Genomic DNA, 17,933 nt, shown 5'->3' with positions numbered 1-17,933 from the left:
CTCCTTAAGCAGAGTTAATTAGGGCGGTGTTCAAATCATTTGAAATTGACTTTTAAAAAAATAATCTATATTGATGACCTGTTTCCAGATGGACATGCAAGAGTTGATCGACGAGCAAATGAAACACAAGCTGACCACTGAAAAGAGGAGGAAGCTACCCGAGCCTCCCGCGCCGACCAGAACCGCAAGAATCCTTGGATTTTTTCAGCGGTGATCTGCTGTACCCAACTCTTGGTTCGCCTACTCTGTGACGCCATAAACAAAACTACCGTATCAACAGTTTATTTCCTAATTTTAAAACATTACGACCCGTTCATATCCTCGGCTGCCTACACTTTGTTCCTTATTTCGAATACAAATTATTATTCTATCCCAGCGTCCGCCATTTTGGTTTTCAATACGGACGCGTTCGATGCGGCAGCTGTTTTAGGATACGTGCTTATTTTATTTTTTAAACCGTGTGATGTTTACACGTTTGCAGTGATAGTTAGTATTTTAATTAGATTGTTAATTGTAACTGTACGTTTTATTTTAACTTTACTGAGCTTATTTTAGTGATCACACATTAAAATTACGTTTGAACAATCTAAGGAATTTTATACATCAAAATTATCACGATTTGCTAAAAAATTATGGATTGGTTAGAGCGATTTGGTACAACAGAAAATTTAACGGACACTGCACATAGCCAAGAGAACTGCCATCGTTTACAAGTCCGAGTTAATTGTTAAGTAAAATATTTTTACACGAATATACTCAAAACTAGTTGAGATAAAAATAACTTTTTTAAATAATGAAGCGAGACACGATAAGAAAATCGAATTATTATATACAATTTTGTAACATTCGTTCATTGCCATTTTGTTTAACCGTTGTCTAACTAACCTCTCCACTCCATGGCTTTTTTAATTTTGTATATAACACTTTAATGGTAAGAAATGAGATTACTTTTAATGGTTTAGTTAAGTTAAAAGAAATTCACTAGGATGTGAATGTTTTGGTGCACCGAATAGATTTACATTATGTAACTAATATTACAATCAATAATATGATTTAATAGCCATATTATCGTCCATCAAATATAATTATGATCTGCATCAATATTAGAAATATTAACCTAGTTTGTTTACAATATCATTCAAAAATTGTAATTATTTTAAAAATGAATTTATTTGAATATTTTTTGCAATATATGTCGGTGCCTTATCTATTTGGAGGCCTTTTCAAGTGCCTTAGTGTCAATTTAGTACATGATAGAGAGATTAATTTAATACCATTATTGTCAGTATTAATTTCCTTAATACGAATAGTTCGAACGACCTCACATCAAACGGTGTACCGTTTTTCAGCAATAGGTAGCTATTTGCATTTCGTCATTGTGCATTTTTGTCACAATTCTCATATCCTAAGTTAGTTTAGTGTTGCTAATGAATTGGTAGTAGTTGTTGATAAATAATACAACATATGATGTTGGTGTTCCAGGATCATAATATCATGAGACGAAAATCTGCAGTGACGAAGTGCAACCAATAAACATGCCTTTAAATAAAAAGTTTTTTTTTTCTTTCTAATCGGGTTAGGTAATTATAAATCTACAGCTGTACATAAATTCAAATTACTATTTAGTCGAGGTTATACATATGCTTGCAGGTATATATATAGGTACCTACTACAAATGCAATTATTAAATTTAAGAATATTATTATTTTACTTATGATATATTTCTAAAGCTCTGCGCAAATCAGATTAACAATAACAATGTTACAAAACAAGACGAATGTTTAATTGAAATAAATGTTTTTAACAGTTGATATCAATGTTTATTATCTATGATCGAGTACTTGTTTTAACTGATATTATTTTAATTGTTCTAACACAGAAATTATAAATAAAATACAGCAAAAAATCACATATTAACAGAAAATTCAATTAAATTTTTGGGCAATTATAAAACAATTTGCTTCAGAGCTTTAGATAAAAGGTAACGGCACGGCAAACCCCTACTTAATTATACTATAATTAAAATACATAAAACATAAATACTGTACTTAAAAAGACATTGAATATTTTTTATTAATTTATTTATTAAGACTGAGATAATTATTGAATTATAAAGGTATTAGTTTACATTTTACTTTTTCTGCTATTTTATTGTACCTATTCTTTGAATTTGAAATTATTTTTACATTAAGACAATTATAATATTTTTGCTTTTTAAAAATAAACACAAAAATGTGTGACCAAATGACACTTATAGCTATAACCAGATGTTGCCACAAGTTTTGATAAAAAAACAATTATTGAAATTCGGTCGTGATAACAAATAACAAATGGATATTGTTTGGATAATTGCTAAATACTGGATATATTTTTTACAGAATCTGAAAACTAATATATATATATATATATAGAATTATGAAACAAATGGCAGAAAAAGTTATATGTATATTTTGGTCTGTAACATTAATGTCAATATAATATTATTTTGTATGTAGCACAAAATATTACTATGGCGAGTTGAACTTCTTTGTCATTCCAACTTTATTTTTAACTAAGAATTTCGAGCTTGTTATGTTGTGTGTTTTTGAATTAGGTACGAAATTTGGATTTCGGTATTTTTCAATGCATTGCTTGGCGCATTATCGCCATTCACTTGCTAAGAAAAACCAGCAATGTACGTCGTAACCGCCGAACATCGGCGAACTGTTTGCCGATGTATAGCCGGCTGGGAAAGACAACATGCAATATCATGACATGACATACACACTATCGTCGAACTCAGACAGATACCGACGTGAATGCACAAACATTGTATAAAACAGCGTTTATTTACCGCAATGAATAACCAGCAATGTATACAGAATCCGTCAATGTTTAGAGAACTTTTTCGCGATAATGTATAGCCAGAATTAAAATATCTACTGGTTATATACAGCGGCTTCCTTTCCTTTGGGAATTCTTAGATTTCCCATACACGAAAATCATTTTCTGGCCCGTACAAAAATCAGATCAATAGTCCCATATAATCCTAATTAAGATTATAAGGGCTAAAGTAAGTTTGTTTAAATTGGATTTGTTATTACTTAAATGTCACACATGCTTTTTTAAACTTATTTTTGAAAATAATAATGAGATGAAAAAATTCTGGAAACTGCGGGAATTGAACCCGCGCCCCTGTCTATTCGGGACAGTGCTCTTGACCACTAAGCTATCGAGACCATGCCAGTTCGGCTGAATTAATTCACTTACGCCGACGTACAGTATTTTCATTTAGATATTTAGTTCTAACTATCAAATATCTATATTTTTTAATCTTATTATTATTTTTAAAAGTAAGTTTGTTTTTTATCTTTTCACACTTTATCTATGGAAGGAAGACAGACGGAGATGGAAGCTGCTCCACCGACATTCTTGTCGGTCATTATCTAAAATAGCATCAAAAAATTGCAACGTAACAGGTTCAAGATATTCTAAAGCATTGTCATCCTCCGTTATGTAGCGGTAATCAGCACTTCTCATGTACTTAATCGTAACTAATGTAACTTTGTGACTAGTTCTACAGTTTAGTTTGTTTGTGGCATAAATAAATGTCAATTTTATCCATACAATTTTTGTTTCCTTTCCTCCATACATATAAATTCCTAGTTAGGTTGCATTTGACTAAAATTTTAGAACAAATATAAAAGAAAATCATATACGAATACTTATGACTTTAACCTTTAGTCTTTTGTGTTTTTCATACAATATTTAACCCCCAAACCGTTATGAAAAAGACAAAGAAAACTAGCAGGCTAGCGTGCTCAAATGAGATAGAAGATTTTTTTACAGCTTTCCGGTCCATGTCATGCGATAGATCGGGCCTTGTAATATCTGGCACACGGTGAGGGACAAAAGACATTAGCATTCTGTCCAGTTTCTTCTGTCTTCTCGTGTATTTTTAATTCCAATTTCTCTTATTTGAATGAGGGAAACGATAGATATGAAACGAGTGAAAACTATATTCTGTGTATGTGGAATACATACCTCCTCTAGATAAATTAAATGTCTGTGATACATTGATACGACTGCCACAGATATTTAACTTCTGTGACTTCTGCTTTGTTCTATGCCCCGAGTCTTTAAATGTATCTATGGTATGATCTAAGATTTCTTCTTTTACGAGAAAATGCATAAAAAGTAGTATAATGTATTGTATAAAAAGAAGTTTTATATCAATGACAATAAAAAAGAAAAGTTTTTTTTGCGAAAGAACTACCTATTCAAAAAAATAAATAAAAAATAAAGTGTCAAGAATTTTTGTGTTGCTTTTTATTTTACTGGACATTTTAATTGATTTTGATTTGATATTAATAGGGGAATAACTGATCAAAATGCCGACCCAAGTGGAACAGAAGGTCATTGACCCTGAAGCTGAACTCAGCAATGTCCAGAGGATGGTAAGACCCCAGGAAGAAATAATTTTTTTATCATTAATTAACATTATCATCGAATTTGGTCAGTATTTTGGCTAGAGACCCAGTTTGATTAAGAAACATGTAGGTATCAAATAATAACTTTGTATCAAAGTAGTTTTTGTTAGTTTCACAGTGACCTAAACAAGGCCAGCGAAGGTTACAAACTTTATGCAATAAAAATATATAAAAAACATTATCGGTTCAGCCGTTTGGCCGCTACGGTGCCACGGATAAACATAGACACACAGACGCGTTAATATTATAATTTGTTTTTCTGCGTTTAAAAATCTATTTAATGGAAATTTTTTATGACATGTGGTATAACGTAAACGGTATAAGATATTTATCTCAATATTCCACGGAAGCAAAGCCCTGGGCCACAACTAATAATTTAGAAACATGAACTTCACAAGTATATAAATTCTCAATATATGTTTGAATAAACTAATCTTGAATGATCTAATCCCGATTCTTCCGTAACTAAGACTTCTCATCATGATTTGTTGCAACAAATCGTATCTTTCATGCCTCAACATATGTCAATCACAACACAATTTCTTAATGAAAAAAAAAAGATTTACAATAAATTGCTAAAGTCGTTATAGTGGCGCTAGAAGGTTAGGCCTACCTAACCTTCTTCTAAGGGTCTAACCTTAATATAGGGAGATAATAATAAGCTAATGTAATATGTACTAAATGCAGTTTCAAAAGCTGGCACCGATGTGCAGCGTGGAGAAGCGGGCCTTGGGTATACCGCAGCTGGCACCGCAGGAGAAGCAGCTTGGCATCCTCGCCAGCGAGCTGAAGGAGACCATGCTATGTATCAACGTTAGTGACTGTAATATTATCCTCTCGCTCCCACTTCGCGTGTTCCTGGCATAGCCTTGGGTATAACACAGCTGACACAGCAGGAGAAGCAGTTGTGAGCTGAAGGAGACCTTGTAACGACATCGTAAGTAGTTGGAATATTATCATCTCTCTCTATCTCTCGCCGTGATCTAAGTAGAAACCAGAGACGATGACAGTCACGTCTGACCGTCTTCAATTATCAAATTTACGTCAAAATCGGTTGAATAGGTTCCTCTTTATGCGTACTATTTTTCATTTGGTTCTTTTTGATTTTTTGCCTTTAACATCATACAAGCTTGTAAAAGCAATATAGGTTGGCTTACTTTAACATCATACAAGCTTGTAAAAGCAATATAGGTTGGTTTGTAAAGTAAGTTTGTTCGAGTGGAATCTTGCTTAATTTTAAAGCAACTGATTAAACTGAAATGTTGTATACACGTTTAGTATGGATGACAATACATTATTATGATATGCATGACCTATAGGTGCACCCAGGATCGGCTGCAGACGAGCGCTGGTTTACTCCGCGGATATAATCTTTGTCACATGTCAAATGAAATAAGATCTCTCTGACAACAGTGAGAAAAGCTTGTATTTGTTTAAACCTTATTTAAATGCAGTTAGCGAAGAAAGGCCAACATGCTCTGCGCGACTACAATGTGAAGACTGGCATGAAGAAGTCTATAGTAGAGTACGAGCATTTGGAGACGGTGTTGAGAGACGAGCGAGCTCAACAGGCAGAGTTAGATTGTCTGAACTATTTAGCTCAGAAACAAATGGTGGAACTGTTGAAGAAGGTCCCTACAGAGGCTGACGTGAGTTTAAATTATTTTTTTGCTTCCTAGCTGGGAAAAGCATGCGGCCGCGACAGTCGGCGGCGGAAACTTAGGCTCAAGTATTAAGTACCTATGCTAATAGACATGATGAGATATTTTACCTACGACTTCGTCAGCGCAGTATAGTTACTTCTGACAGCATAATTATAATGTATTTTTATGTGATTGCCCATTAAGACGTTTTTGATCGTCTTTTCAACATTATTTCACCCCCATCCCCATTAGGAGTATACATTTGATATTAAAGCTGAAAGTTTCGAGCAAACGGCAAAATGAGTCCTTGAACCGAACATGACCGAAGCCACAGGTGAACTTCAGTGGGACACTAATTACTAGCTACAATTAATTTATAACAGGAGCTGGCAATGATAGAAAACGCGAACAACTGTCTTCGCCGAATGGAAAACAGACTGGATTTAGCCACGAAAAGGTTTTGCGTCGTCAATTCGGATAACAAGAAGGTGCGAGAGGAAATACACAGGTTGCTTGTAGAAAGGTGATGGCTTTATCTTGCGTCTCTTTCTCTCATCAGAGCGTTTACCCGGTTACGTCGCCCGGAGTGCGTGGTCACCGCAGCCTATGGACGCCGGCAACACCAGGGATTTCACACGCACGTTGTCGACGTTGGAGCATAGAGACTTTGCCACAATACCCTATAATTACACTGTCTCTTTTTCGCTTCAAACTGAAATACAACATAGCAAACGTTGCTGTTTAAAAGGGCAGATTTTTTATTAGCTGTTTAGGTCCCACTGCTGGGCAAAAATCTCCTCTAACTTCTTCCACGCATTCCTATTCTTGACATAAGTTAATGGCAGAAATATGAGTGTAAAATATAGGAGAGGGAGGTACCCATATAGACGACTTTTGTACCAAGATCAACCTCTGGAAAATATAAGTCTAAATATAGATTTTGATACATTCTCTTTAACAGAAACGACTTTAACATCCAATGGAACCGTACGATCGGCAAGCTGGTGAAAGGCAAAGAGTACCTCATGGATATCTTCGAGATAGCTGCCGTGGCCTTCGGGGACCGTGATGAGTGCTGCAGGAAACTCGAGGCTCTGAAGTGGAAGGGGCTCTTCCAGCTGAACAGGGATATTTCGGTTACATATTATAATTTTGTTGTTACTCTCTCTCTCGTCAACGCTTGTCTATTGCATTCAGAGCTATGTGGCCATAAAGATAAGAATTAGCGTAAAATTACCTTCAAATCGAAGGATTCATTCAAATCGAAGGATTCATTCAAATCGCATCATACATGACTTTTCGAGTATGATATAATTATACACTAGTGAACTAATTAGTAAACCAGTGTGCAAGTTATCTCATGATGGATGAAAACTATCATATATAAATCAGATTACGAATGAACAACAATAAATATAAAATGAACTAGGGGACAACTCATGTGACTAGGATTCGATCCTGAGACATTTCGATCACTGGCGGGCGTTTTACTAGATCACCACAACTAGTAATATAATAGAGAATAGTTAATAAGAGTTAATTAATAATCCTTACATCCTTATCCTTATACAAAGTCCTCTGCCGCCTCTGTCTGTTCGCGATAAACTCAAAAACTACTGCACGGATTTTCATGCGGTTTTCACCAATAGATAGTGTGATAAATATTATTTTCAGGAAATGCAATCTTACGAAGGGGAACTGAACCACTTGGCGAAGCTCGAGGAATTTCTGCGAGTGAAGGGTTCTAGAAGGATCTGCGAGGCTGATGAGAAGGAGGAGATCAAGAGGCAGGACGAGGTGCAGCGGTGCGAGAACGAGATAGCGCGATACGACGCGCTCTTGGAGGACATATTTGTTGGTCTTTTCTACTTTTCTACCTTTCTTTCATCTAAACGTATTCCCATCTTCCTCAGATGTTAGCATCAGAGCCCAGAGCCCGCTTTCCTTCATTTTCGTCTCCACTTAGCGCGGTCGTCGGCAGTAATCAAACCATTGGACCACTCGTTTACTTTTTCATAATTCTCTCTCGTCGAATGAGATAGTTGAGGTTGAGCAATGTTAGTAGAGGCGTGGTGTCATTCATCTGAATGCTGTGGTGGATATATAAATAAATAAAACAAAATAGTATTTATTTGTGCCATGATTTGTGGGAACTACACAGATAATAAATTTCCATGCTAGTTTTATCCCAACTTGGACATATTTCCCTTGCTATGGCCGATTTACTACCTATTTATCTCACTGTTCATAAACTGTTCAATAAATTGTTGGTCGACCTCGGTGGCGCAGTGGTAAAGTGCTTGCCTCTGAACCGAGAGGTGCCAGGTTCGATCCCCGGTCGGGTCATGATCGAAAATTATCTTTTTCTAATTGGCCCGGGTCTTGGATGTTTATTTATATATGTATTTGTTATAAAATACAGTATCCCATAACACAAGTCTCGAACTTACTTTGGGGCTAGCTCAATCTGTGTGATTTGTTCATATATATGTATATAGCACGTTATTACAAATCTAACTTGCCTACAACTGTATCTCTCTGTGTACATGTCAGTTCAACCTATCGCCGGTTGAATGTAAGAGATCCCTACCTGGGATGAGTACTACGTTCTACATGTATTTTGTATTAATTTTAATTGATATACTTATTTTCGTGCAATAAAGTTATTACAAACAAATAACATTTTGTTATAGCAATACGTGAACACGGATAAAGTGTCGGCCATAGTGAATATGTTCACCAGAACGGAGATTGAGAACTTCTCCACGTTCGTGCTCCTCTGCGAGGTGCTTCAGGAGTCCATTATTATACGAAGAGAGCTGGAGGTCTTGAGGCAGAGGATCTGTTAGATTTTTTTCTATTTTGAGGCTGATTTTTATTTTGGATACAAGAACGTCATTCTACATTGTCATAGACATTTATTAGTTTAAAACCTTAAGACTCCGCTGTTCGATTGTGTGATTTTATTAGTCTGTGACTTGTTGGAAACGACCACGAAACGACATTAACAATTTCACAGATAATTTCTACTGCGCCGCTTCTTCTTCACCTGCGCTTAGACTTAGTTTTAAGTTCTTTTTTAGTCAATCTATAATAAGTTTTACAACTAGATATAATACTAAGTTGATTAAATAATATTGAATTAAATTTGAATTGAATTGCAGTGGACCAACGCGACATAAACGAAGCCAGAGAAGAGATGCAAATCAAGAAACTGACAGAGGTTAGCCGAATCATTTTATTAATGACGATTTTCAAGTTTTCAATGATATGTAATCAATGAAAAATGTCTCAAAAATTAAAGTGAAAGTTGAGTTGATGATAAAATCAAGAAATCATCAATATACATAAACTAAATTTCAATCCAATCTATTTTGTATATAGTTTTCAAGTGAAATAACCCGCACATCAAAATATATAAATATATAAAATATTCTGATATGTCTAGGTGACAGCTGCATTGGATATCCAGCGCACGCGCACCAGAGAAATGCAAGAGCTCAATATGAACACTGATGCGACCATCTTGAAGGTTTTGAAGGGAATTGACGATCTAGCCAGGTACTCAATACGTGATTTTCTAAATATATATATCTGAGACGGTGGAGTTTATGCATGCAGCTTGTCAATGACATAATCTACTAAATTATATTTTAAAAGAACCCTTTTGGTCCCAATTATGTGTCATTTAGTATGAAGCGTTGGGACGAGTCCAAAAATGTGATTTTATTTTTGTCATATCTTGAAAACTGTGATGTACTTATGTAAGATAGTATATTACAAATGGTGGTGGATAGTCTAAATATCTTGATTGTGAGATGTCATTCTCTAGCCAGTTCGGAATAAATGCTTGTTGCGTACGCCGTAATTTTATTAGTTCCGCAACACCATCATCCCTCAGGACTATATCGACTGCGATATCACATTGGCGACGTGAATGGCATTGTCATTACCACAGTATTTTTTTCAGTGGAGTCCTATTAATATACGAGCCTTTAAATAGTCACCAAAATAAAATATTTCAACTAGCCGCTGCTTATAAGCAGCGGTGGTATAATGGTTGAGACACTCGCCTGTGGATCGAAAGGTCCCAGGTTCCAATCCATGTATACCAATCTGACTCATGTATAGTAGTTTTAAAAGACCGCCACCTGCTTCCGGTAAAGGAAAACATCATAAGGAATCATGCACACTGGTTGATTATAAACTTGTGTGAAAATGGAGAAGGCATTACTATTAATGTGAAAATGGAGAAGGCATTACTATTAATGCCTTCTCCATTTTCACACAAGTGCCAAGAAAGTTATTTGGTATACATTCCACGTAACGACTACGACCCTCAGCAATGAGGAAATACGACAATGAAGAGCCTAATTTTGTCCGTGACAGATTAGCAAAATGTGATGTGACGCCATTGCTCTCGCTGTTGGGAAACCACAAGGAGGTGACTAGGTGGAACGTGCCCAAGTTCCTGCGCATTCTGGAGGCTGAAGTCAAGAGTCTCATCGAGGTTTGCTATGGCGCTGTGAAGGTTTGTTTTATACATCGTCTATCTGTTGTTTTTTTGGCGAGTCACAGCATGTTACTTCAATAAAGTTCAATCAATCGTTAGCTATTTTTTTTTAAATTCCCTTGTAGTTATGAAAAGAAACGTCCTCCCTATTCGCGTTATTTATTTTCTACTTTCACTTCTTATGTAAAACTTCGGCAGCTAGGTGTTCACTAGTTATTTATGTCATTTGGCTCTGCTGAATTCAATCTTTATTCATTATTTTTCATACTATATGCATGGAAATGAAATTTGTAAACTTGTGATTGAATGATTTAGGAAGAAGAACCACATTGGCTGTCGATGTAAGTGCTGTGGCTCCACCAGGACTAGCTTACTTTGTTTCATGATATATATTTTTTTTATTTTAGCCTCCAGCTCCGACGCCAAAGGGGCGGAAGGGTCCCGCCGCCCCACCGCCAACGAAACTCGTCGCCGATCCATTCGTGACAGCTCTAAAACCGAATAGAATCGAGAAATTAGTGCCATACCAACCATGCGCCTAGTAAGTCTCTCTCTTTCTCATTCGAGCGCATTTCGCTCCCGATCCGGTTTCTTCCTTAGCCGTAAAGTGTCGGAGCCCAGATTTAATATTTGATAAACACTGGAACATTTTATTTCAGTTGCGTTGAAGACTACATAATGAATTTGGTCTTTGAGACGCCTGCTGTGCCAGCTGATAAGGAATATGTCGATGGAATATTCCAGTTGGAGGACATCAATACCAAATTTGGAATATTCACGCTCACTATACCCGCGTAAGTCTTGGAATATGTTTTAAATTAGCTTTTGAACGTGAAGAAGTAACAAACATACGACACAACTTTCGTCTTTATAACATCAGTGGAATTAGTAGGATATGTTGTAACATAATATATATACTGTAAAAATACTGTAGTATTTTTTAGGGTTTACTTATATGTTCTTTTCAAGCAGGTATAAAGTTGGTAATTTTGTATTAAATGATAACAAAAAAAATATATCTTTTTTCACAGCAAACGCCATCCATTAAGAGGGTCGAAGAAAGAATAACTAGACGGAGATGTTCTTTAGTTACTTTGCTAGACTGCTAGAAGTATGTAAGGCCTGATATACCAACACTATTGGCCAAGACGATGGAGAATCGAAGTCAATTACGTTAAAAAAAAAACTTAAAATGCTTGGATTCACCATGACCATGGCCGATAGTCTGTATCTGGCATAAGGCATCCGCTACGTGACACTCCCACACAGTACATACGCTCTTGATATTTTTTAACAATAAAGTTATTATTTTTAATAGATTACTTATTCTCTTTTCGATAGTTGTTTTTTCTACGCAAAAGAACAAGAAATTCCAAAAATATCCGTCCAATTTTTATCATCACCAAAATGAGTAGAGAGAGCCGAGTGTGTAAAATGAAAAAGTAGTTTTTTATTGGCAACAAGAGGTAATTTAACTATTTATTTTATTACTGAAATTTCTTTTGCGTAAATCTAATTTTGGAGGAGAAAAATGTCAAAATACGAAACTTTTTATTAATTTTGATGCTTTGTCTTTATCGCAGCGTGACAGCTACCACGGACAGCTACAGTTCCCATGTTTCCAATGCGAATACGCGTTACGCATCGGACGCGTTAACGTTCGTTGTCTCATTTTAACGTAACTTTACCTTATAATTTGTTATAATTTTATTGTTTTAAAACTTGTTAATTTTCCACTTAATGACATTAAAATTATGAGTCCAATTTTGTTATTGTTCTCTGAGTAGGTAAACTGCATAATAATTTATCTTTTAGGTGTTAAGTCATTTAATTCAAAGGGCAGTTACACACCTACCGCCTTATTAATAAACATTTAATTCTCTGATTAGGCTTGGAGTAGTATGTCTTTGTTTTGTCCCTCTCTCTCTTTTCAGCATTGAATTTTGACATTGAAAGAACGAGATAATGGAAAGAACTATTCCAAGGCTAATCAGAGGATAACTTTTTTATTAATAAGGGGGCTAAGGACTACATTTTCACTTTTTCATTTACACTTCATAGATTTCGGATTGAAAAAAATACTAAGTTTATTAATCAACAAATTTCCATGCAACTTTCCTACCAGTGCTATAGTTAGCCATTATTTCCCTTGCATTATCATCATTTTCTCTAATCAAATCTGTTAGGAGATCTATATGAAACCATTTGAATAGCATCCTTTCTTGTGTTGTCAAGATATCTATAAGCTGGTGTCTCCTTGTTGCCTCACTGAGCAACCTTCGTGTACACGCCTTGTACGTTCGGAAGGTGAATCTGATGTAGTTTTTCACTGCTTCATCAGTTTTGCTCATCAAAAACCCCATTTTGTACAACGATTCGTTCTTAAACTCTTCTCTTATTAATTGCATCCCTACCATTTTGTTTCTCGTCGAGTATATGATTTGTTTCATCAGTTCATTAAGTCTGTATCTAACATATTGCGGGTCCCACAGGGTCTGCAGTGGTTCTTCTTCGTTCTCGTCTGTTGGTCTGAAGACGCCGTATTGCTCGAAACCTGGGTGGGCTCGTCTGCCACTTTTGCCCACTATTATTTTGGGATCGCCTCTTTCTATTTTTAACGATAAAAGTTCATCGGTCTCATCGATTTTATTAATTATGTTATGAAATTCATCCTTGAGTGATAATTTTTTACCAGCTTTTTTGTATTTTGCCTCCAAGGATTGGTAAACAGTGAGAACGTCGAATTTCTTCATGTAATCTTTGTAAAGCCACTCGTCATTCTTTAAATTCTTTCTGCCATTTGGGTTTTGGCCCGTAAACAGATCTCTTATTTCCGCATTTGTGTGAAAAATCAAGATAACGAAAAAACATTTTACTGAAACGTGAAAATAAAAACAATATTAATACCTCATAAATAATAATAATATTCATAACATAACGATATGGATAGCAAGTTATTGTTTCTACTGTAATGGGGCCTATCTCATACTATCTTACCGACATGATTTTAAATATAATATAAATAATAAATATGTATACGGACAAATCACAGATCGATTTAGCCCCAAAGTACCTAAGCTCGAAACTGTATTTTGGGATAATAACTCAAAGATAGCATATATCTATAACATATATATAATAATAGTATATTCTGATCGGGGTTCGAACCCGGGACCTCCGGTATAGCCGTCCGGCATGATGACCATTAGGCCACGGAGGTCGTCAATACCTAAATAAATTGCTAAAGTTTAACTTCAAATAGGGTTCCTACCCTAGAATATGACCACTTCAGTTGCTCCCTTAAAAAAATAAGTACAAAGCTTCACAGCTGACAGGTAGGAACAGCATTCCCAAACAGGGTTGAAGTCAGGCAGTCGGCCGGTCATACAATTAGAGCAGTCAGTAGCTTCGGGTGTCACAGCTAAGGATGGACCGGGAATGAATTAACACAAGAAAGAGAGGCAATGTATAGAAAGGCTGGAGCTGTTAACATTTATAAGCACCTCACTTACCTAAAAACATTTTGATACCTGGTCGTAGTAACAGTGTTTAAAGAGTTATCAATGTAATAAAGATAAAAATTAAATAAGCGTATAATTATAAATCTTTATGCGCGTAATACAGTAATTTGATGGGTTTTCGACGAAACTGAAACATTGGAGGAGAGGCGGGAAAGGTCCCTACGTCCACTAAAATCCATCTTGAAGATCCATCGATGAATATTTTTCCACTTATAAGTATGTCCACTTGATGGCCTTTTGGGTTATAATGCTAATCCATGGATTTAATAAGTACTTTTCGGAGTACCTACTGATTTCATGGCTAAATCATTAGAAACATAGCTACCTACCTATTCCTCTTCATAGTCGTATTCCTCATGGCTGAGGGTCGTAGTTGTTACGTGGAATGAAACACACACATCAACTTGGCATTGCATTATTAATGGAGTGGTTTGCCATTGTCTTCTCCATTTCACATACAAGTTAATAAGAATCAACCAGTGTGCAGATTTCCTCGCGATGTTTTCCTTCACCGGAAGCAAGTGGTGGACGATGAAAACTACTATACATGAGTCAGATTGGTATACAAACTCATGTGGCGCGAGTAGGATTCGAACCTGGGACCTTTCGAACCACGGGCGGGCGTCTTAACCATTACACCACCACCGCTTCGCATCTACCTATTAACACACCTTATTCTACCACTATTCTCTATTACCTACTTATTCACTCTAGGTAAAACTCGAAACGCTCTAAGTAACACTGCTGTGACGTTAGTGCTGTGCTCAAATAATGAGATAGGTGAAGGGAACATAATATTGAGCGATCGGTAAGCAAGGATCGCGAAAAAAATGTGCAGCATCACGTCTTTATCCTTTACGTGGCTTATTTACTTAAATAGGCCTACCTATTTAAGTAAATAAGCCATGTAAAGTAATTCCTATGTAATATCAATATTGATCAAACTCAAAATACCACCCCAAAAATGTCGCCACGACAATGGATTGTATGTACTTAAGATGAGCCAAATGCTAACGTGTTTAGATCAAGGAATTAGTAGTTACTCCCCTACTAATTCCATGGTTTAGATTAGATTGTGACCTATCAATGTACAGTCTGAGAGAAATCTGATTTGAACACCATTTCTTAGGGGGTCAGATTTCTCTGTGGCAGACTGTACCAGTAAAATGCAAAGCAATATAATTTGTAGGTAAATTAATTTTATCATTACTGTAAAAAAATTAAATCTACTAAAGATATCAAATTTTATTAAGTTGCAACACTGTTACTTGTGAATGTTGCCAGTTGTGGAAAGTGTAACCTAAATTAGGGGATTTTAAGTTCACGAGTCGACTGGATAAAAATCGTGAAGTAGGCCAGCCAAGCAAGACCTATAAAATAATTGATTAGTTGTAAAGACGTAGGAAGTCCTATTACTTCATTATTTTTTGTAGTAATTACATTTATCTAAAGTACCTAACTTAAAAGTAATTAAGCTTACATATGTACCGTGGCAACGAAAATTAAATAAAATTTTAAAAACATATATGAATAAAAATAAAAGTAAAAAAAAAATAAAAAAATATTTGGGGAGTTTTGTAAGTGACCGTTCTACTTCATAAGCTTACATCATGAATTAAAAACAAACATTCCTATTTCATTAAATATATAATTTGAAATATCTTGTATAATTTTGTTAGATTACTAAAAAAAAAATAGTAATAGCGGGTCTTTTGAATTTTTTGCCTTGCAACACCAATGGGATGTTTGTCTTGTTTGCGTGTGTGAGTGATGTCACGGATGTGTCTCCGCCATTGAAATTCATTTTAGCCGAGAATTGAAATAGGTTGTACCTTTCATAATCGGCAAAAATCTGCTTAATCTTTCTTCTTTAACGTATTCTATTTAGTCATATTCCGTGCACAAACAATATATCCAATGGCAGACAGAGACACAGATGAGTTAAACATCGATAATGTAATAAAAAAATTACTAAAAGGTAAATGTTGATATTATAGGTAGTAAACTAGACGTACTAGCGATATCCATATAAATAGTGGAATAATGATAAATAACGTGAACAGTGTGTTAATAGTGAATTTATTGTGTAAATACTCAAGTGAATTTATTGTGTCGTTACTGTGATGGTGAATGTTTGTTGGTTGTTTTCAGTACGAGGTGAGAAGCCTGGTATGAATGTACAGCTGACAGAAATTGAAATCAAAGGGCTATGCTTGAAATCGCGGGAAATATTCTTGTCACAACCGATATTACTTGAATTAGAAGCCCCCCTCAAGATATGCGGTAAGTTGTCGATAATATCCCTATTCTATAATTCGATATTCTGAGTCTACCTACTTTCCAAGTTGCAAAATCCGTTGAATTTACTCAAAATGTAGAATACGATTGCTTTGATAACATCACTGACTTCGAATTAACATCTGAGGGTAGAACTTGGTGAAAGTTCAAAATTAAATGTAGTAATGAATTATTTTATTAATGTTTTAATCTTTTGGGTTAACTCTTATTGACAATCAAGTTTTAATGATTTCACAATATTTTGATCTTATTTTTCTAAGTCGAGAGCCTATATTTACTATTTCATATGTATATAAGATATATACAAGACAACATGCAACAACAAGAAAACATGTAGGTACACTTTTACTAGTATATGCCAAATCGACCATCAGTTATGAAGATATGACTATATAATACCTATCATAATAAAATTCAACTGAATGTTACTATAATTTCAAATTTATTTATAAGTAAGTGAAAGTAACAAAGATGTTTAATGTGTTAAATGAGACAGATATTTCTCTGCCAGCAAATGAAAGTTTATAAAGGCAGTACTGCTCGGTCTTCAGTGTGTTTATCATAAAGAACACCGATACTAATGATATTGCTTAAATTCAGTAATTTATGGATAATAAAAAAGATTCAAATCTTCCATGGGCCTCAGCTCATAGACTAGATCAATATGACTTATATATTTATTTATGTCCAAAGGCAACACAACAGACATTAAATAAAAATAATTTACAGTTTCTTAACAGTTATTTTACCAACTTAACATCCTAAGCGTGTATGCACAGATGCTTGAGCTATACTAATCAAAACAAACAAAAGATAAAGTTAAATATTATGACCAATTATTAAGTTTTATAAGTTAACAAGTTAACACATAGTATCCAGTTGCGCTCTAAGCATGCTGAGGGGGCAGTTAACTATTTTTTTGTAGTATATAGTAGTACCTAGTATATAGTCACTTAAAGCTTGTTTTTCCTTGACCTTATAATGTAAATAATTGTATAAGACTTTTTAGGATATTACTTTGTAGCTTCTAGGTACCTATAAAGAAAACTGCACACCAGCAGATTGCTATCAGTGAGCTATGCTGCTTTAGTCTGCTTATTGTCAATGGCAGTCATTAGATAGCCAAGCATCCACAAGAAAAAAACGTAAATAATGTTATTTTTCTTGTGCCATTGGCTTGACAACTAAGGATGGATCGAATGATCAGTCGAAGACCCACTGACCCACAGTCAAAGGGACATAGTTGCACCAAATGACTAGCGAAAGACTGAAGCTTCAACAGGATTTAAATTTCAAAATCCTGGAAATACATTTACATGTCAAACTTGTTTGTCTTAATGACAATTTTTTTTGTGTAAGACTCTAGTTAGCTTTAACTCAATAGTTGGCATTAAGCTCGTCCTGGTTACAAATATTTTGGCAAAAAAAAAGCTGCTCAATATTGATTAATCTTATAGTCATCCGAAAGTGTTAACTGTAAGGAACTTTT

At 35.1% G+C, this 17,933-nt stretch overlaps 4 protein-coding genes across 6 annotated transcripts in view; 3 read left to right on the top strand and 1 right to left on the bottom strand.

Annotated features, from left to right (window-relative positions):
- The window catches only part of LOC128678961 (uncharacterized protein), a 94,472-nt gene extending 90,864 nt beyond the window's left edge, over positions 1 to 3,608 (top strand). Inside the window, exon 9 of the mRNA XM_053760854.1 lies at positions 89 to 3,608. Coding sequence (XP_053616829.1) covers positions 89 to 214 — 126 coding nt within the window. The 3' untranslated portion in view covers positions 215 to 3,608. The remainder of the gene's footprint in view (positions 1 to 88) is intronic.
- Positions 3,609 to 4,260: 652 nt separating this feature from the next.
- On the top strand, positions 4,261 to 12,557 carry LOC128678962 (uncharacterized). Of its 2 annotated transcripts, XM_053760855.2 has the most exons (13): positions 4,261 to 4,436; positions 5,157 to 5,282; positions 5,924 to 6,118; positions 6,496 to 6,635; positions 7,074 to 7,248; positions 7,787 to 7,966; positions 8,806 to 8,956; positions 9,277 to 9,335; positions 9,561 to 9,673; positions 10,502 to 10,643; positions 11,033 to 11,166; positions 11,285 to 11,419; positions 11,657 to 12,557. In XM_053760855.2, exons 1-13 carry the CDS (start codon positions 4,371 to 4,373, stop codon positions 11,691 to 11,693), a joined length of 1,653 nt encoding a protein of 550 aa, XP_053616830.1. In that variant the 5' UTR covers positions 4,261 to 4,370; the 3' UTR covers positions 11,694 to 12,557. The 2 variants fall into 2 exon arrangements, with proteins under 2 accessions (XP_053616830.1, XP_053616831.1); XM_053760856.2 differs by lacking the exons at positions 4,261 to 4,436; positions 5,157 to 5,282 and adding an exon at positions 5,289 to 5,406.
- Positions 12,558 to 12,698: 141 nt separating this feature from the next.
- Positions 12,699 to 14,174, bottom strand: LOC128678964 (uncharacterized). Of its 2 annotated transcripts, none has more exons than XM_053760857.2 (2): positions 14,138 to 14,174; positions 12,699 to 13,500 (listed from the first exon to the last, which is right to left on the bottom strand). In XM_053760857.2, exons 1-2 carry the CDS (start codon positions 14,145 to 14,147, stop codon positions 12,716 to 12,718), a joined length of 795 nt encoding a protein of 264 aa, XP_053616832.1. In that variant the 5' UTR covers positions 14,148 to 14,174; the 3' UTR covers positions 12,699 to 12,715. The 2 variants fall into 2 exon arrangements, with proteins under 2 accessions (XP_053616832.1, XP_053616833.1); XM_053760858.2 differs by lacking the exon at positions 14,138 to 14,174 and adding an exon at positions 13,897 to 14,127.
- A 1,713-nt stretch (positions 14,175 to 15,887) lies between these two features.
- LOC128679513 (serine/threonine-protein phosphatase alpha-2 isoform) overlaps positions 15,888 to 17,933 on the top strand; it is a 40,774-nt gene continuing 38,728 nt past the window's right edge. The window contains exons 1-2 of the mRNA XM_053761805.1: positions 15,888 to 16,124; positions 16,298 to 16,429. Of these exons, the coding sequence (XP_053617780.1) occupies positions 16,064 to 16,124; positions 16,298 to 16,429 (193 nt within the window). The 5' untranslated portion in view covers positions 15,888 to 16,063. The remainder of the gene's footprint in view (positions 16,125 to 16,297; positions 16,430 to 17,933) is intronic.

This window comes from Plodia interpunctella, chromosome 21 (genome assembly GCF_027563975.2).
Source record: "Plodia interpunctella isolate USDA-ARS_2022_Savannah chromosome 21, ilPloInte3.2, whole genome shotgun sequence".
NCBI lineage: Eukaryota > Metazoa > Arthropoda > Insecta > Lepidoptera > Pyralidae > Plodia > Plodia interpunctella.
This window is presented reverse-complemented; position numbering and strand designations above follow the sequence as displayed.

Bases quoted from the DNA above. Each gene is read 5' to 3' on its own strand.
- LOC128678962 (XM_053760855.2), top strand. From the start codon at position 4,371: ATGCCGACCCAAGTGGAACAGAAGGTCATTGACCCTGAAGCTGAACTC. The intron at 9,336-9,560 runs GTTAGCCGAATC...TGATATGTCTAG, and splicing joins AAATCAAGAAACTGACAGAG to GTGACAGCTGCATTGGATAT. The intron at 11,420-11,656 runs GTAAGTCTTGGA...CTTTTTTCACAG, and splicing joins TTCACGCTCACTATACCCGC to CAAACGCCATCCATTAAGAG.